The 19,990-nt window shown below is 46.8% G+C and overlaps 2 protein-coding genes across 8 annotated transcripts; both read right to left on the bottom strand.

Annotated features, from left to right (window-relative positions):
• Positions 1-2: 2 nt before the first annotated feature.
• Positions 3-9,153, bottom strand: cep68 (centrosomal protein 68). 5 transcript variants are annotated; one of them, XM_023840350.2, is made up of 8 exons: positions 8,481-8,612; positions 7,522-7,612; positions 4,904-5,293; positions 3,395-4,822; positions 3,012-3,134; positions 2,785-2,881; positions 1,705-1,846; positions 3-1,250 (listed from the first exon to the last, which is right to left on the bottom strand). In XM_023840350.2, exons 3-8 carry the CDS (start codon positions 5,243-5,245, stop codon positions 1,238-1,240), a joined length of 2,145 nt encoding a protein of 714 aa, XP_023696118.1. In that variant the 5' UTR covers positions 5,246-5,293; positions 7,522-7,612; positions 8,481-8,612; the 3' UTR covers positions 3-1,237. The 5 variants fall into 5 exon arrangements, with proteins under 5 accessions (XP_023696118.1, XP_023696107.1, XP_072565619.1 ...); XM_023840339.2 differs by having other exon boundaries at positions 8,347-8,484; XM_072709518.1 differs by lacking the exons at positions 7,522-7,612; positions 8,481-8,612 and adding an exon at positions 9,019-9,153.
• Positions 9,154-10,559: 1,406 nt separating this feature from the next.
• slc1a4 (solute carrier family 1 member 4) lies at positions 10,560-19,482 on the bottom strand. 3 transcript variants are annotated; one of them, XM_023840376.2, is made up of 8 exons: positions 18,816-19,482; positions 17,477-17,519; positions 15,631-15,696; positions 14,236-14,402; positions 13,573-13,806; positions 12,615-12,809; positions 11,633-11,767; positions 10,560-11,121 (listed from the first exon to the last, which is right to left on the bottom strand). In XM_023840376.2, the coding sequence occupies exons 1-8, from the start codon at positions 19,331-19,333 to the stop codon at positions 10,854-10,856; spliced, it is 1,626 nt and encodes a 541-aa protein (XP_023696144.1). In that variant the 5' UTR covers positions 19,334-19,482; the 3' UTR covers positions 10,560-10,853. The 3 variants fall into 3 exon arrangements, with proteins under 3 accessions (XP_023696144.1, XP_023696150.1, XP_023696158.1); XM_023840382.2 differs by lacking the exon at positions 18,816-19,482 and adding an exon at positions 17,724-17,766; XM_023840390.2 differs by lacking the exon at positions 18,816-19,482 and adding an exon at positions 17,620-17,644.
• Positions 19,483-19,990: the final 508 nt, after the last annotated feature.

Consider the following 19,990-nt stretch of genomic DNA (forward strand, 5'->3'; position numbering starts at 1 on the left):
GCTGTGTTTTCATACAGTTTATTCACGCTGTGGGACGATCACAATCGCAGTGCTGTGATAAGCATTTCATCTGGGTTGGGCATAATGCATTTCCTGGTTCATGCAGGCTGGTAAAATGTGTTAACCAATCATGACTGATGCCTGGCTTTGCCTACTGCTGCAGCACCACAGTGGGGAAAATGAGCAATGACATCGCCTTCCGTGTTTGGCTGAGGGTCTGAAAGTTCAAATCTCTGGGTACATAACTGCCGTTCCCCTAGCAGTGGGCTTGGAAGTTGTCACTGTGCTCTTTACAAGCTCTGCCATTGTTATATTGCTTCCTAAAAATACCTGCAAAATACCTCTTTGCTCTTCACAGCCAGTAATCCACTGCAGACGTAAAGATGTGTCTTCAGGACGCCTGTGGACTCCTCCTAACCCTGCTCCATTTATACGGAGCTGTCTGTATCAACATGGGAGCGCTTTAACCGCTGACACGACTCGTGTGATGAGTGGGAATCCGATATGCCACGGCAGTGCGGCTTTCGAAATGCCTGCTTTGGAAACGTTAATAAAAATGTGCTTATCCAGTTTGGACAGCTGAGCCCAAATTGTGCCGTTAGTCATGTACTTATGTTTGTTCAGCAGGGTGACAGCAGTGAGGATATAGGGTACAAAGTACATAGTTTCGTGGTGCAAGAGAAGATTTGTGCTTGTCCATCAAATGAGGATTTCTATACGGAGATATCTATGGGGGCCTTTGTCTCAAAGGTTTCTAGATGTTTTTTTCGTTTGTTTGTTGTTGTTTTAGGCTGTGGAATGTGAGTAAGATATTGGAGGGTCACCCTGGAATAGGAATGAAATACGCAGTAATGGTGGTGATCTTTCTCAGATGAGAGGCTGTGAGCTTTATCATGCTGCATTTATGAAAACAGATCAGTGTCGCTGTGTTCATATATCCAGCAGTGCCTTACTGCATAGGAAGGACGTCGGGTTGTTTTGAAGTTCAGGTGAGAAAACCACATGTTTTGATGGGTTACAGGAAACCAAAAAAAAAAAATCTGCAGCACACACACAGGTCAAAAAGTGTCAGTATCAAAATAGACACGGAGCCTGTCATTGGGGTCGGGCCTCCAGTGGCACCCGGGATAAAAGCGGCTTTGCTCAGAGCGCCAAGGCGAAAATCCACCTGCCCGCTGGAGACGCCAGGCACGTTCCCGCAAAGCATATGTGGGTCTGGGCGCTTCCTCTCCGCCGGTCAGGTCTTGGTACTGAAAGACAAAGAAAGTTATTTTGCGCTTCTCGGCACGAATCCACATTCAGCGATTCAATGAAAACTAGAGCATTTCTGATACAGATCTTCTATATGCCTTCCAAATAGGCCAGAGAAACCCCTTCTGACATTCTCTTTGCCTCCAGGGAGAACTGAATCCACAGTTTTGGTGCAAGGCATATTTAAACCACTAGAGGGAGCACTTTGAAATCCAAAGATCACCGATCTCCCCTCCCAGCCTGGATGCGAAAATGCCCTCTGGAAACAATCTTAATAGGACCTGTTTACCCAAGCTCCTTTCTAATTAAAGAACTAACCGTATGTCTAAAAAAGGACTAATGACTCTTACTTTTTTTGGTGTGGAAAATTTAACTTAAAAGTTTATCCCAAACCCCTGGTTTTGTCAGGTACAGATTGAACCTTGTTGTCACCTCAACCGCCATTTAGCTCACCTTTGGACAGCAGCCCCAGCCTTTGAGTCTTGTGGATCGATCAGACTGTCCATTGCCAACAATATGGAAGAGAAGAAGCGATCTGTGTGGGTCTCAAGGGCTTCCGACTGCTTCTCGATCAGTGCCAGGGTGTCTCTTAAAACTGTGGGTGGATCAGCACAGAGCACAGGTCATCCGGTGCTGCAAGCTAGCTAATGCCACAGATGCTGGGAGAAGCAGCGTTTGGATAACCTCTCTCTGACCCCCATTACAACATGACTATTTTTAAATGTAAGCTCATTTATACTTGTTGACTTACAAACCGTAAGGAATAATCTAAACTAAATGAATTACTCCCACCAATCACCAAACAGCACGTTAATCTCCAGCCTTTACGTGTAAAATTAACATCATAAGTGACCCTTTAAGGGCACCCGAAGAGGTTCATTTAGTGTTACATGGACGTTCAGCTCATCAATAGGAGTCACTAATAATTAAGATTACAAAAAAGCTAGGCTCTCCGAATCTGGGAAGATGATCCCCTTGCCCCCAATCGCTCATGCCTGACTGCATTGTCCAATCCGTCATCTCCTGTTACCAGAAGGGGGGGGGGGGGGGCAGGCGGGCGCGTGTACAGTTACACAGGTTTACAGGAGCTTCTAAAATGCTGATATTTGACACAGAAGTCATGTGTGTCAGGACAGTGTGATTTCAACCACTTCAGGACCATGCAGAAAGAAGGCCATTCCATGCACAAACTTGACACTTTGGTGTGTGAAGGCAGACACGGGTGAAGCATTTGTTCCCAGGATCCTGTGAGCTGATAGATTGTATGTTTATGGATAGACCCAGACTTTGGAATGTGCCGCAACACTACCCTTGAGCCACTTTGGCCTACAACTCCAGTAGGAAGAGTCAAACGGGGAGATTTGGTGGGATGTCCAGCGACCACATGGGCTTGCTAAGCTCTCCAACAAACATCTCCTGAACTAGTGTTTCCCAACCAGCCCCCTCATGAAACCTTCAGGTCATTCAGCCCCCAACATTGTGTACCCTCTTCATGAACCCTTGTTGGTCAAACACAGGAGAGGGTGTCACTACCGGGAGAGGTGGAGTTCAAATAGCTCAGTAGGGAGTCTCCGGTCTTCAATACTGCTGTGGTGAGGGGCTGCCGTGCACTAATATCCTTCTGGAAACTCTGGCAGAAAGAAAAAGTGGCAGGTAAGATAGCAAGCTGAAATGGTTGCAAGTGCGTTCTCTCAACTTTCAAGTAATTTCTCTAAACACAAGCTCCCTCTCCCCACAGAGTCTTGGATGTGATAGCAAACCTTGTAACTGGCAAGGCAGCACCTGACGCTACTGATGTCTGGCGTGGCTGGCGTCAGACTCTGTATCCTATCTACTACCCGGTACAGCCACAAAATGAGCTCCTCGAGGTTGGAGCAGAACACCTGTAGGTGAAGGAATGGAGTTAACCAAATATGGAGAGTCTCCAAAAGATGCATTAGAACTGTTGAACACATTCCATCAACAGTTAAGATCAAGGTCAATTAAGATCTCAGAACTGCATATACCAAGGTCACCATGACCAGGGTTAGAAAAACCTGCCTTTGTCCAAAATAATTGCACCTTACTGTATTTCTCTCTGACGATGCCTTCTGAAATTTTAATATCTCTGGTCATTTATAGCAACCCTATTGACACCAATTACCTGGATGTGCTGTACTAGGGATTCTTTGGTCTGTGCCTCCCCCGGGCCTGTTTTGGTTCTCCTGTGGAACTCTGGGAGCTTAGCCTCACTTGGGTGATCCATGTAAGAAGCTGCAGCTTTCAGGCTCTCCCTGCCCACCTCCCTGCTAAGGTTCTCCAAACTGGTTGCCAGGCCCACAGCCCTCGCTGCCAAAACCTCTGGGCTACAGGAGGCTCTGGAGACAGACTCTTCTCCAGCAATAACACTTGGTCCAGAGGCGCACTCTTCCCTCACTGGCACTTGCCTCCTGTCCTCCACAGGTGGTGTTGCTCTTGCTTTTGCATGGGATTGGTCCTCCAGCAGAGACTCTGAGCTAGCCTGTAGGGAGAGCTCACGAAGATGCTGCGAGAGCACCTCCAACTCCCTCAGCCGGCCAGGCAAGGGGTGAAACTCCTCTTCCCCATCCCAAGGTGCCCCAGCAGGGGGCAAGATACAAGCACTCCGATTGAAGGTGGCAGCTGTGCTGAAGGAGGAATAGACACCCGGCTTGCTATTGTGCATCCAGTGGGAGGGCCGTGACCCATCGCTGTCCAGCAGGCTGTCTGCTGAGAACCCAACTTGGTCCACCAAGGACTGCCAACTACTGGACAGTTTAGAATCTGGGGACTTGGGCTGCAAGTTGTCTCTAAGGGGCTGGTTCTGGAGCTCCTGGTCTTTCAGCACTGTGCTCAAGCCATCCCTGCTCCCACCTGCAGGAGGAAGCTCACCGTATGATAGAGTAGTGGAGCTACAGAAACGGTCCATCTCGATGCCAGAGTCCTCTACCAGTGGGTCGGTCCACAACAGTGACCCAGGCTCCATGGAGTCTTGAGAAGATGGCAGGTTAGGCCGTAGGGGGTAGGTGTAATCCAGGAGAGCCTGATACTCTTTATTGGGGTCCCAGCTAGATGATGTCCTGTCTGGGCACGGTGGCTTTGTGCTGGGGATGGCACACGCCCAGTACCTAGCCTGATGAGGGGACATCTGGTGGAGGGGGGGTGGCCGGCACTGGCTACTGACTAGCAAAGACCCAGGGTCTGAGGCAGCACCCCTCCAGGAGGGCCGTGATGACAGACCAAAGGCATCCAGAGAATGGGACCTCTGAGCAGAAGACCATTTGGAGTGAAGGGGCACCGTTAGGCTGCGGATGTCCAACGGTGGGCTAGAGAGGCTGCGGTAGTGGGAGCCTCCAGCGCTAAAGTCAGAACCCGTGCCGGGCTCCTCATTGGAAGACCAGTCACATAGCTCTGCCACAGTCAGTGGATGGGAACAATCCTCCCCACCAGCAGGGGGAGCAGAAGCATCCGATCTCAAGAGGGTGCTGATACCCAAGGTCTCCTCTTCTTGAGGGCTGGATGGTGGCTCCACTTCCTCAGAAGGGAGCTCACATGGTCTGTTGGGTTGCTCTACCTAAGAGACGGAGACAGCAGCTGAACATTTTCCATCAAGCCTAATTCAAAGCTGGAGTCTGTTTTCCACGTGTCATCTTACCTGCTCGGATTGCTCAGGGAGGCCGGGCTTCTTCAGGATTGAAACATGACACTCGGTGACAAACAGCGGCTTCCTGACGCAGTATTGGCTCTGACTTGTGAGATACCTCGATCTTGGTGCCATAGTGACGGTCTTCTTGTGGCTGCTCTTCTCTTGGTCCAGATCTTTAGCCGGTGGGAACCGGGTTGTTATTGACCTCTGTCTGGGGGCCCAGGGACGGGAAGTTGGTCTGGTGGCCCCGCTGCGTATAGCTCCCAAGATCCCCCTCTGTTGCCTTCCATAAGCCTGGAGTTCCATGTGGGGGGTCAGGTCTGGAAGCTTCCCATCAACATCCAGAGCCATAGCAACCCGGTCAGGAGCCACCACACATCACCAGCCCAAAAGTCGTCACTGCAAACCAAGGATGTCAAACATTCATCTCCACATATCCGGATTGTTCCAGTTGAATCCTGCTTATAATCATGAACTGTTACTCTTACACCCCAATGGATCACAATTTAAAAAAACCCACAAGTGAACCACAAAACATTGTTCCTAAGTGTTGAAGTTTGTCATCAAAGGCATGCAGCCAGAAAGCCATGGAGTAGTGTAGACAATAACAAATTATACGTGTTTTCTGGGAAAAGCCATTTAAAAAAAATAATGTTCTTCCTAGTTAAACTACTTCTATGGTGAACAACAAAACCAAAACTGCTACCCAACAGAGTAAGATCAGATTTAGGGACAAAAAGATAGCACATTCACTCCATGACTGTGATGACACATCCATTTAAATACTGTAATGTCACTAATTGGGCTTGTTCAGGCTTGTTCACAGACCTAGAGAACACAGTCTTTTGTCCAATAACGAGCACAGGAACCACATCCTCCTACAATCCCCCCCATTGCACCAGAGATTTCACCCATTCCTAGCCCCCTCCCCCCATATACCCCATTCCCTGACATTAGTATCCCAGAGAACCTGCAGCAGCTTCCACATGTTGACAGCACAGCCTCTACTGTTTCCCCTGGAGAGAACAAAAACCTTCCTTCAAAAGGGCACCAGAGAGGACTGTTTGGAACAACAATGACCACGATACACCATGAATCTCCAGAAGGGATCAGCAAGAAAAGCAAAAACAAAAAGACAGACAAAGTCATTGGGTTTTGCTTTAAATTGTAGGTTTGGAGTCATGTTTAATCATCATATTTCATCTGGATAGCGTGAGCTTTAATAATAGCACTGAGAAGCATTTTAATCCTCAATGTAAGTGAAAGTCTGCCCTCTATTGGTGATATATGTCTTTACACATTTTTTTTAACTATTTCTAATCCATATAGCCACATAGATGCACATCAGATGTAACTAACGCTATTCACCAGTTGGCCATCAGTTCTCTGTGTCCACGTACAAACACTGCTGACCCACAATGTGTGCGACTCTCCTTCTATAAGGGCTTCCCACCACAGCACTTCTATTATATTATGATGGGCTATTTTAACCATCCTCTGTTTCCATGACAACAGAGGAAGGTGCCTTCAGAATACTCATAACATGGAGCCTGATAAACATGGACTCCCAGAGAAGGGCTTTGTTTTGGTGGCTGATGCATGGTTTCTGGCAGGAAGGAAAAATAAACCAGATATTACGAAAGTAATTCTAAGTGTGTAAAATTAGAAAGCGCCGCGTCATGCTGTAAAACTACACCCTACCTCCTTGCCATTTTGCCCCAACTTGAACCCAAGTTTTACACAAAAAAATTCAGCTTGTACTTTCCTATAAAGACACCAACTTCAGCTCTCGAAGCTTCCTGGCAATACCAGAGCACAAGCGTTACAGGGGAGTGCCGAGTCCTGTCTTCTTTGTGGCACCGAAAGACTCCTTTCCGAGCAGGACTGCACGCCGGACACCCAAGGAGGGGACGTGGTGGTAGCGAAATGCTAAGTAGCTAAGCTAAGAAACACCGGAAGACGCTACTTGTGTCTAGTTGTGACAATCTGGCTTTTGAGTGCAGCTCTATCCCAGGGTAAGCCGACCACTGCATTACACAGAGCATTACAACCCCCACAGGCTACAAACATGTCAGTCAGGTATAGCCAGAACCATACAGACCCGTCCTATTAAACATCTGTATAATGTAGACTAAGGCAAGGCCATCAGCCATGGCCATGAAATGGGGGGAGCGAAGGCGAGTCAAGCGGGTGAATGCTCCATAAATCGTTAAATGCCATGATAATCGGTCTCATGAACCCAATAAAAAGCTACGTCTGGTTCATTGTTTTCAAAGTTACTATGATGTCTCGTAAATATCAGCAACTATGGCAACAGGTGGGCAGGGTATCACGGGCATAATATCGGAAAAACTGAGGTCATAATCTTCTTGAAAGAAGTTAGTATTGTGTCACCAAACATTTATAAAGACTAATGTGCTATAAATGACCACACAGTTAATATATTACCATATATACGAACCCTGTCTTGGTGAAAAAAATCCTAGAATGTACACCAATATCAAAAAGGACATTTACACTCGAAAGTAAATATATTATATGACGAAGTAGGCAGGTATTGCCGATACACTTTGTCTTATGTGAACAGATCCGCTTAAACAATAAGAAACACAGGCGGACCTACTTACCCGCGCCCACTTTGTCGTACTTCTAAAAGGGGGATTTAACTCAAGCCGCGTTGGAGCAGTTTTCGCGGTAAAAACCGCATTCAAAAATAAACTGTAACAGAAAATTAATAACTGGTAAGGGCCGATCTTCATAAATACTGCATAGTGTGCGGCGGCTGAAGGGCGCCTAAGTCCCGCTGCACACAGCAATGCAGTGATGTTACAGGAACTGGGTGCTACCGAAACATCACAAGGGCGCCACTTGTTGCATAGCCCTGCACACATGTACAGATGATGAGGAAGCATCTTATAACACAGATACCGCGATTGGACCCCTCCCAACCTCCAATTAACCACATAAATCAGCTTTTACCAGTCCGGTCCGTTACATTTCGCAGATGTTGAATCGAGGAATCCGATGTTTATCTAATAGGTCTGTGTAGCATTTTCCATAGAAAACAAAAAACACCATGTAGCATTTCCCTTAGAAATTAAAAAATCAGGGCGATTTAACTAAAGTTTAACGTCATTCGTACTAAATTAAAAACTGAATTAGAAAGTCCTCATGCAGATGCATGTTTTTGTTCGTATAAACCAGCACACTGCGGAAGTGGAAGTATTATTAAATGTGGCGTCCAGATGCATCGACTAGCTTAGCTAAACAAGAAATCTTTACAGTATAGCATAGAATAATATAAAATTCAGCATCAGCGAAAAACACGAACCTTAATCGCGATATCGGGCTAACAGCCTACGCTAGTTTTTAAGTGAGATTTTAAACAAAGTAAATCATAACGATTGTTACTTTGCATCGTGTTTTTTCCGCCTTCCCAGGGAAACTAATACCTCCGTCCTTTCAGTTCTGTTCTGGGACTGAAAGCCCGCTTCTTTCCCCGACCATGCACGATCTCAGGGCGGATCGATGAGACACGAAGCCGAGTCTGCACCCGCCAGCGCCGGATAGGAGGAACCCGCCTTACCGACACACTGAAGCGGCCGGAAAAGCCTCCGAGCTCCAGCCCCCGATCCCCTCTGGCGACGCCGCTGTGTAACTGCCAACTGCGGGAGGCCCGTTTTGGAGACGCCTGTCTCCCCCCCCGGAAGAAGTGATGGAGACCCTTAACACCTCAAACCCGCGACTGCCTGCACATAACGCCGCTTGCTGTACGCCGTTAACTCAGATCCCGTATCTGATTGAGGTCCACATGGAGCTGTATGGCTCACCGGGATGCGTGGCTGTTTCACACCGATACTGACTCTGAAAAGCGCCTTAGCGCTGCACCTCAGTTGCTACAGTAAAACATACAGCTGTCAACAGCGTACAAATATTTACAATTTAGTTACTAAGGTGCGGATCATCCTTAGGTCTGGCATATTTGATTGTACCATGCCTGGCGCTGACGCTTATATCAAGTAATAAAATTAATTAGACGGAAAATAAAAATGCGTAAAATGATTATTCAGAAGGAAGACAAGCATTCTTCACATACATGAACAATCGCCGGAAATATTACACACCTTTGAGACTGGGTCCTCAAATCCTGCTTTTTATATGATCTCTGTGTTGTCTCTGTGGTAGGAAGGTCCACTGACTCAAACAAATATGTATTTGGCACACATCAGATTCCTTTTAAACGTGCAATTAAAATATTGTCGAATTGACATGTAGTCTACTGACTACAACAATCAATGTCAATTCATTCCAGCTACAACTGCTGCTGCAACTTAATATTACCGTCATACTTCTTTAGCACTCATGAAGAGAGCCTATAGCATCCATGTTCAGGGGATATTATGGTATGTAATTATACAACAGAGAGATTGTCATGAACAATGTCATGCACTTATAATGTATATTTCACCACAGAATAACTCCACCACACGTAGGAAAAGGTTTGCAGATAGCAGACATTTTTAATTTCATAATATCTAAAAGGACTTTTTGTGAGAGGACTGTGTCTAAAGACTAAAAAAATTCTCATATTAAAATCTGAACATCCATCCTTCCATTCCATATTTTGAGACTTTCTGGTGGAGAATTCTAGATATTCTTTTAAAAAAAGAATGAGATGAAATGTATACTGACAATAAGCCACCAAACGTATATGCAAAATAGAACAGGTGAAGCTTTAACTTCTTTTTAAAATTTAAGCTTGGAATAACTTTAAATTTAAACACTTGTAATAAATTTTAAAAACTTAAACATAGAAATAACTTTTTCCATAGTCAACAATCATCTCAGGTCAGTCAATCAGAAGTGATTTTGGCCAATTCTGATAGCCCTGTGCTGTCTGATTTGTCAATTTGCACCTGTTTTTCTCAGTATAATACAAGTTTTGTGTACATTCAAAGTGAACTAAAGATCACAGGTTCTTTTTTATCTGGGAAAGGGTAAAACAAAAATAAAGATTTAGTTTTTTTAATTGCTATGGAAAAAACAGATGTAAATCTTGGCATGGCTTAGATAAAGTGATTTAAAACGTGCACAGTAACTATAAAATTATTTATAAAACACATTGTTTGGCAGTCACTGAACTACACATAGTGAGTAAGTAATAAAAATGGTAACATGTAAATATGTCAAAGTTAAGAATGAATGCAATAGGTTTAATCTGGGCCAGACATTCACACTTTGGACCACCTGACATTCTATTAAAAAATAAAGTTCACGGCTGTTATTAGCAGACCAACATGGCTGCTGTGTTCTCGCTGTAGTTTGGCACGAGAAAGGTGGAGCCGGCTCTGGCACGCCGCACGTTCCAGCCATCAGGGGAAAGCGGCGTCAACACGCCCTGGCCTCTCTTCTTGGTTTTGGGAACATCGCTCCAATGTGACTTGGGGGGGTGGGGAGACTCTCTAGTCCAGCTGCTAAAATCCCACGGCCGACATGAAACCGGCAGGGTACCTCCTCTCCCAAAGAGTTAATACTTAATAAGCACAGACCAACAGGAGCAAGGAGGGAGCCTGTTAATAATTTAAGCCTGTGTGCCCCCCCCCCCCCCAACAGGAGCAAGGAGGGAGCCTGTTAATAATTTAAGCCTGTGTGCCCCCCCCCCCCCCCCCCCCCCCCCCCCACAGCCTCATGGCTATTGGCTAACGGCAATCCTCTTATTAAAAAAAAAGAATCATTCACTACTTGAAGGTGAAAGGGACCATTTTGGATGCAGACAACGTTAAAAGAATCAGCCTCCGCTACAGAAATGACTTACTTTGTGTGTTCCTAAGGACAATACAAATCTATGACAAATGTCACCTTCCCAACGACTGCTTTAGCAGGGCAGCCTCTCCTGTCAGAGGTAAGTCTTTTATTTTGAAATCGACTACCCCCCATAAGTGCCTTTTCCGGTTGCAGTTCAGAAAACTGACTCAATGTCCTCCTTCTCCGCCGAACGGCCCGGCAAGGCCACCTGCCCCCTGCCCTGGTTGGTGACGAGTGGGGACATCTCCTCCTCAGCCTGCACGTGGGCTGCAGCCTCCACCTGTACCTCCGCCAGCTCCTCCTCCCGCCTCCCTTCCGACCGACCCTGTTTCCTCTTCTTCATGTCCTCCTGGTTGATGTGGTGCAGGATTCCCGCCCCCAGGGCATCCCCCTCCACATTCACCACAGTGGTTGTGCGGTCCCTGCGAACCAAACAGGCACCTTACAGTGTAAGAGTCCCTCGCGGTAGCGGGTAGTACATTAGACATAGTTTATAACCATCCACATAAACATCAGACCTTTGCAAGGAAAATCAGTGTCAAGGATCACTCACCACATGGCTGTAATTGGCATTTGTTGTTTTTAACTGTTGTTTGTCAAGAAGGATCCTATCATCTCACTTTACAATGGCCATTAACCCAAACACAAACCGCAATCATTCACTTTTATGAGCTTATTATTAATTATGATGACTAACATGAGTAATTTCAAACTAAACTCTGCTGCTCGAATCTCAGAAGAAACGACAAAGTTGCCGTTTGTGTTTGCTGAGTGCTTTCAAATGATTAATTGTTTGAATTGTTTATTCCCGATTTACTATTTGCTTACACTGCAGAGTGAAAGACACCTGATCCATAATTGGGTCCATTCATAAGCTCTGTGTGTGTGTGTGTGTGTGTGTGTGTTTGTGCGTGTGCACTTGAGGTCACTTACACGATCCAATCAACGGCGAGCATGAGCGACAGATCATTGGTGGGCAGCCCTATGGCTTCCAGGATGATGGCGATGGTGATGATGCCCCCGGCGGGGATGCCGGCCGCCCCCACACTGGATGCAGTGGCTGTCACCCTGTGAGCACAGTGCCAGGGTGGCACGAGGCAGCACTCAGTGGGACGCTGGCCTCATCCTCACATTCTACCAGCAAGCTTTTCAGCAAAGCGTACATTTTACACAACTGCACTTTTACTGAGGCAATTCCATGACTTGATTATCCTTGGATTTGAACTTGGCAGTGCTGCTCTGTAATTAATATGCCACCTGCTGCCTCAGTGTTTGGAGTGGGGGGGGGGGGGGGGGGTAGGGTGGAGGAACGTGCATTCAGGCTGCGTTTAATTGCATGATTGTGGGTGGTCGTGAGTTTTGTGTGTGGGTGGTGGTGAGTATTGTGTGTGGGTGGTGGTGAGTATTATGTGTGGGTGGTGGTGAGTATTGTGTGTGGGTGGTGTCTATTCTTAACAGGAAACCAGAGAGACTGGTATCTAAGTTTAGTTACAGAACTTACTGGTACTGAGACTTACGAGATTAAACCAGGTAGCAGCTGGACTGTTTCTGCACAAAGGTATTTAAGGCTCTTTTCTCCTGATAACACCAGTGTACCAAACATGCACGCACTGAGGTCCTCCAAACTGTAACCTCATGAAAAACTTTAGTTACACAGCAGATGGCGCCATAGTTTAGAAAAAACTTTTATGACTTGAAGGTTGGTAGTTAATGTCCAGCAAGGATCCATAAGTTATTTTGAGCAATATATTTAACCTGAATTACCTCAGTAAAATATCTGGCTGTGTAAACAGTGTAAAAGCTTTAATTTTGCGTCAACTAGGTTGCTAAACACAATGTAATGAGTCCTGGATCACCTTATCACGAACGGCCACTAGGGGGAGCCTACGCTCCAGCTGCAGTTCAACTCACGTACAGGATGGTGAATATCTGTCCCGCGTTGAGCTCCGAATTGTTCAGCTGCGCGATAAAGACGGCTGCGACGCACTGGAAGATGGCCGCCCCATCCATGTTGACGGTGGCCCCAATGGGCAGGATAAAGCGGCTGATATGCTTGTCCACGCCGTTGTTCTCCTCCACGCACTTCATCATGGACGGCAGCGTGGCTGAACTGCAGGGGCGGGAAAAGAAAACCCAACTCTAACGAGAGCCGTGAACCTTCAGCAGGAGCCCAGGATCTCCAAAGCCACACTGAGCCCCGAGACAAGCTGTCTCATCAGAATCCCTCAGCATTGTTCCTCTACCGCATCTCTGTGGGTATTCTGCACTCTCTTTCCACCGCTGTAAGGATGTCAGGTGCTGTCAGCACAAGACTGGCTTAATTAATGTCAGGGGAGCTGGAAAGGACGAAGACAAGACTCTTGTCTACCGTATTGTTGGTTTCTGGGTTTCAAAAAATGTGACCCCAAGGAACTGGTAAATATCGGCAATGTGGATCATGTTGAATTATTTGTTTTAATTTAATACAAATTAAATTAGAAGTCATTGGGTGTTTTTCAATATATGTACTTGCCTGTTCTTGGGTTCTCTTCTCTCATACCTGTTTGACATCACTTACTGAAGTACAGCTCCAATACTCAAGAACCGAAATATGGAGGAGGGGTAAGACCCCAGAATGCCGTTCTTGCGCCGCACCAAATACCAAGGATGCATCGGCTGCATCCTTGCCAATGAGAACAATCCCATGATTCACTGCGTCCCAAGTTCATTCTTGGGAGGCAAGTTAGCAAGATCGCTCTTACCAAAAACAGTCTTCGCGTTCTTGGTAGTATTGCCAAACACCCACTGTCTCCTGAGCTAATAGCACCCCGTCATTACCCAGCATCCCTCAGGGAAGTGGGGGCTCTATTGTTGCCCAGATACAATGGCCCCACCTGGAGCAGGTGGCAAAGGCGGTGGTGAAGGGGGTGATCAGGCCCGACAGGAAGCTGTAGGGGTTCTTGCGGGTGAAGGCGAAGTAGATGAGGGGAAGCACAAGGCTCCCGTGGATGATGTGGCCCAGGATGGAGGCAAAGATGTACTTCCCCAAGCTGGTGACCAGGAGCACCACGTCCTCCATCTCCACCATCTTGCTGCCCACCAGGAACATGATGCCCACAGGCACGTACCTGCCGGACGACAGCAATGCAGCGACGACATGGATATATAATGCTTTACAAGGGGTCAAAGGTCAATGCAAAGAGAGACCAGCTCAGTGAATGGCTTACATCTAAGTGCCACTGGGGGGAAACGGCCAACACAGGAGTGTTTTTGATGCGGCAGTGAGTGTTGTGAGTGCATTCGTTTGCAACAATAGATTGGTGCGTTGGCTTTGGAGCACAAGATCACTTAGGTACACAGGATCACTCCCAGTATCACCAACAGACTTAAAAACATACTGCCATCTTTGAGGTGACTGTCACATGACCTGCACGCCTTTTATAAGTAGGAGTACAGTCTGATGAATCCAGAAGAGAAGGTGAACACTGTTAGAGGCTGCAATGTGTCGCACTGAAGGAGAATGACAGAAAAGCTCGACGTGAACCTGCTGAACTCACCACATGATCCAGGAGACCAACACCATGGTGGCTTCGTTGAAGGCGTTAAAGAATCGGATGAGCTCTTCGCCCTCGGCCCCCAGCTTCTTCAGCGCCACCCCGAACACCATGGCAAAGAGAACCAGGCCTAGGATGTTCATGCCGTCCGACTCCATGCCAAACGGTACCTGTGCTCCGCCAGGACGGGGCAGAGCAGCGGGCGAGAGGTCATTGTGAAGACGATGGTGAGATCACTTCCATGACCATCGTAGCAGCTCTTTGAGGTGAGGGGCGGGTAGCTATTTTAAGAAGAGTCCTAAACCAGTCAAACCCAGCCAGCACTCGCACACTAATACGTCTATAAAGACGATCTGGACGATGATTATGAAAACATAATTTTTCCAGAGTGTCAGTTTCATTGCCTGTACTTTATAGAGCTCCAACAATTTCTATATTCAGTATTGAAAGTCAGTGATGCACAGTGAGCGTACTGGCCACCCCCCCCCCCCCCCCCCCATACATTACTCTGTGGAGTCTGGGTCAGTCACCCATGAAAGACCCAGGCAGGGGACTTAGCCTCAGCTATTGGTGCGTATCAAGGTGCCGAGCGCAACAGGCGTGATGAAAACTGTAGGGGCCAGTGCTGTTTTACAGTGAAATCCCTCGGTTATTCAGGGCTCCACTGTGATGGGAGCTCTCTGCACCTCCTGGACTCGTTCCATGAGCGGCATTCAGCCGAGAAACACAGCGGACTCTAGAGGTCTGTTTGGAAACAGCGGGAGTTCCGAAAAGGCGCAGTGAGAACGCCACTGTGGTCCTGCGTCACTGCCAGCAGCCCGATTGTTCCAGAACATGCTGACCTGCCAACACAGTCCCAATACAAACGGACAGAACGCCTGTTTGACAATGGCGACAACCTGGGACAAAACGCAGGAACACTTTGTAAGCCTGAGAAAACAGGCCCTACACTCGCTGTGGAAACATACGGAACTGAACAAAAACCCTTGAGCTCATTGTCGCTCTCAGCATGGTAGGTTGCGTGATCATATGCTGTCAAAGTCGATAAACAAAAGATTCGGCCATCACAGCTGGACAGAGATGTTAGGGTTCATTCGCAATCAGTAATGACAGCGATATTGCAACACCCAACCTGATACGGACCCGAGAAGCTCTGCAACAGGACCTCCACCCTTGAACCTTGCTGACAGCCCCTTCCTGTTATCTCCTTGACCCCAAGTGACCCATCCCACTCTGTTATCCAGCTCCACATGCCTCATTCCTGCATCTCTCATATCCACCCCAGAAGGCTTGTAGGCTTCATCAACCCAACTCTTCTATTTTCATATCCTTGAATGCAATGGGGAGTTTGTAGCGCCGGGGGTGTGGGTGCGGATGCACACTGTGTGCTCTTCTCACCTTCTGGTAGATAACCGTTCCGTTGGTGTCGTTTCCCACAGCAACCATCTTGTAATCAGTCGCATACTGCAGGCGAGCGACAGAGAGGGGAAGAAGGGTTAGGGGGAGTGAAATTCAAATCCAGCCATTTGTTAAGATTTTTCCTTTGTTTACTTGTGGTTTTCTCAATCCTGGCTTCGTATATTCCACATTTTTTAACTGAGTTTGGAATCTCCGGTGCTCCTCTCTTCTTTCGTTTCGTTTCCTTTCAAGTGAGGTCTTTCCTCTAGTGGCTACAGGCCAGACTGGGAACAGAGACCCATTTGTGACTGGACTTATTGGAAGCGGGTTGAGGGAATGGTGTGGAAGACCCATTGGATGAGGGCAGTCCGATTCCAGTTTCTCCCTCTGAAGGCTGAACTCTCTTGTCACCCTCCCTGCAGTGTAACACCCAGCCTCTGCAGCAGAGATCTGCTCTAGTGTCCCTGTGTTTGTTTGACTTACCAACCAATATGGGCCGTGCTGACTGTGGAACTAGAGATGGTTCAACCCTAAAGCTACACTGGTTCTGTTTTCTTTTGACTCAGAGGGAAAGGTGAGATCTTTGGGCGCTTAAACCAACATGGACTTTAATGTTAGCCCAACATTGGCTGGATATTAGCTAAAACTTCAGCACAGCATGTGCAACTAAACGCTGTTCTACTAACGCCTGGGAAACTCTTCCATAGAAAAGAATTTAAAATGACCTGGAACACCTTCGATACGGCATTTGCTACCACTCAAACCTTGCATTTGTGTGGGGCCCCTGAGAATTTGGGGGGGGGGGGCTGTTGGCCACAGATATTCGCTGCACTGGGAGGAGGGCTCTGGAGTGACTCTTTTTAGCCGGGCCCCGGAAATTCACCCATAGAGGCAAAGTAAGTTGCAAGAAACAAAAACATCCTACAAGCCCTCCAAAGAGACTTGGGTGGCTGTAGCAGCTCTATTAATAACCCAAGCAGGAGAGCTACAACTAGCAGATGATCAGTCTTTTTTTTGCACCTTTCATAAACAATGTAGTATCTCTTGTTGAGCTGTTCCTCTTACTACTGCCGTCCCAGGATCGGACGTGACTCCCCAGATTTACGCTTGTGATTATGCCGGGACTCTGCTGTTCTCAGCAAGATTTAAAAAACTACGGTCACTTGTCCTGTTAATGTATCATCGTTGGGTCAGCTTTCTGCGGAAATCCAAGAGCTCCGGAATCCCGTGGGGGGGGGGGTGGGGGCAAGATTGGTCATTAACATTCTGGTATTGCTGCAAGATCTCTGAAGAGAGGCCGCTTGAAGCCCTAAGACCCTTTTTCACTATTCTCCGATTGTCAGACACATCTCTAGGACAGACCTCACGCTGTTTTTCAGTCTTTCCTCCCTCACACATTAAAATACCTGACAGTGACTGTCAAACACAGAGGGGCTGAAATGCTGAGGCTTGTCACTGCCCGGTTAGATATTAGCAGTGAGGCAAGCTTCCTGCCGGAGGGCATCTATCGGCAGACAGGGTGCAGACACATGCTGGTCACATGGTAGACCCTCTGGTCCACTCACAACTCTTTAACCAAGCTCATACTGTCAGAGGCGCTGAGGGAGGGCAGCGAGCACGGACATCAAAGGCCAGACAAAGAGCACAGTGGAATCAGATTGCCAGGGCAACAGAATACCTCCCTAGCGGCGCACGGCAGGTAAAGAGAAGCCAGAATCGAAGGGGGGCTGATTTAACTGACAGGCAGTGAATGAGGCAGCAAACGGTGCAAAGGACCACCTAGGTCAGCAACCCATTTCGGGCCGACCGTCCGCGGTGCGGAAGAATCAGAAAGTCAGTGTCTTACCGTGCGGAAGGCAGCAGCCACGAGATTGGCTGGAAACAGGTTCCTAAGGCAGGAGACAAATATGCAAATAAAGAAGTGCATTTTCATTATACTCAAGAGGTTATGAGAACACCCACATTCTTAGTGTTACTGAAGCCTCTAACCCTTAAAGTCGCGTGTTCGCTGGCACCAAACGAATTCTGGATGCCCCAGCGAATAGGCAGACAGAAACCACGTGAGGCAGAGCTAACAGGTCACACTCACACACCCGTGGGATGGAAGACAGCCGTGCTCGTATTTCCATCACTCTAACGTCGGAGTACACCCCCCTTCCCCATACCCACTGGTTAACTACCCGATATCCACTCACATCACATGACAAAGAAACGGAATTCCTTTCAGCTCCTCACACATGGTTGGTCCAGGAAGCATTTTTTTCCAAAAGGTCCATACTAAGCAGTTACTAATGTAAAACTTTTGTAATTAATTTACCCAATTTAAAGCTGTTTAAAGGGGACATTACGTGGCTTAGCCGTTAAAATGCAGAAAGTGATTCACGGTGTATTGTTCAATAACATGATTATCAACTGATTATAAAATTTCCCACAAAACTGTAGTTCACAGCATTTGTTGTTGAGAGACTGGGTACCGTGTGCACGTGCTTATTTCTGTCTCGCGCCTGTCCGGACCACGAGGCGATGCCCCCGCCGCGCCCCGCCCCCTGGCCTCCTGTTCGCTATCTTGGGTCGTGGCTCCAACGTATCACAGCGGCTCCGTGTTTTAACAGCTGCTCGGCTTCCCTCAGCTGGGAAGGACGCGCCAGGTCCCAGTCTGTTTAAATATATATTTTCTCCCACGGTTATAATAAATATCCTATTTTAAGTGTAGGAAACTACCGGCACAATTATTATAATAATAATAATTATTATTATTATTATTATTATTAATACATAGCCTATTAATGCTGCAACCACACACGTCCTTATATGGGTACAAATAATCGGAACTTCCTTCCTTCCTAAAATTTAAGAAGTCACAATACACTTTCTCCTGTTTAATTAAGATATTTTGCATGCATGAAACCGTAATATTGGCGTTATTTTGCTATACAAATATTAATGACTGTTATTGGAACTGAAAAAGTATAAAATCTGATTTTTTTCCTGCAGAAAACAAATACATATATAGTTACAGTAATATATAGGTTTTTGAATAGTCATTCACAGTAGCCTACAAACAAAACGTTTCACGAAGTCTACTTTAGCCGGTAAAAGCGGCTTATCATTTCACTCTTGTTCCTCCTGATTATCATAAATATATTCAGCTCTCTAACCGACGGTACTTTGTCAGCGTTTGTTACCTGGCAAGATCTAAAAAGGAGTCGGTGGTCTCCTTGCTGGTAGAGACGCTTTGGAGTCCCAAGCTGTTGGTGTTGAGGGCACTGGCGCCGACGCCGGGTTTGATGATGAAGGCCAGGGCCACGCCGATCGCAGAAGCGATGAGAGTGGTCACAAAAAAGTACCCGACCGCAATTCCGCCCAGTTTGCCCAGGGACCGGGTGTCCAGGCTGGCCGCGCCTGAGATTAGACTGCACACCACCAATGGAAGGATGATCATCTTCAGCATCCGCAGCAACATTTCCCCGGGGAAGGCGAAGTAAGTCATCTCTGCCCGAGTGAGCTCCATGCTTCGGACCATCATGCCCAGCCCAACACCCACCAGCACGCCAGACACCGTAAGTATTACCAACAGATTCCTCTTCAAAAATACTGCAAACTTGTCTTTAAAAGACTTTGAATCACCCTTGGCTGCAGCCGTGATGACCGGTACGGCGCATTCGGATATGGCATGGCCATTGATTTCGTTCTTCTTCTCCATTTTACTCGCGAAAGCAATGTGTAAAAAAAAAATACTGAAATGGGAGCGAGGAGCGTGTTTCCGTATCTCTGACAGATTTCCTCTGTCAAAAGCCAAATGTTCCACAGACGACGGCGAGTGGTGGATGTAGTGCTCCACGCATGCGTACACTTCTGGGTATAGTTCTCAACGCTCTGATGCAACAGGACGAAAAATTGCCCCCCTTAGATCCCTTTTCCTTGATACGGTAAATCAGCAGTGCTTCAAAACTTTCAAAACTTGTTTCCCATATCCGACCACATCAAATGGCATTTTGTGCAACCAGAAATATACGTCGAAGTGGTTGAGTACCAGTGTATCTACAGACTGTAGACATTTTTTATAGATGCAGTATCTTTACATTGTGTAAAGTTATTGCTCAGGAGTCCTTTGTGTGAAATCTAAGTATTACAGACTTTTTTTATTTGATCGACAGTGCTGCGAATGGCTTTGGTAACAATGGTTTGGTGTTTCTTTAAAAATTAAAATATGAGATTTAAACACATTCATTTAACACATTTATTAGATGTTGTATTTACATTACAGTAAAATTGCTTATATAAATCGACATCTCCTGACTTGGCTACATTCACAATTTATTTAACGAAAAAGAAGAATTCTTCCATTTGAACTTTCTGG

This window comes from Paramormyrops kingsleyae, chromosome 3, assembly GCF_048594095.1.
Source record: "Paramormyrops kingsleyae isolate MSU_618 chromosome 3, PKINGS_0.4, whole genome shotgun sequence".
Classification (NCBI taxonomy): domain Eukaryota; kingdom Metazoa; phylum Chordata; class Actinopteri; order Osteoglossiformes; family Mormyridae; genus Paramormyrops; species Paramormyrops kingsleyae.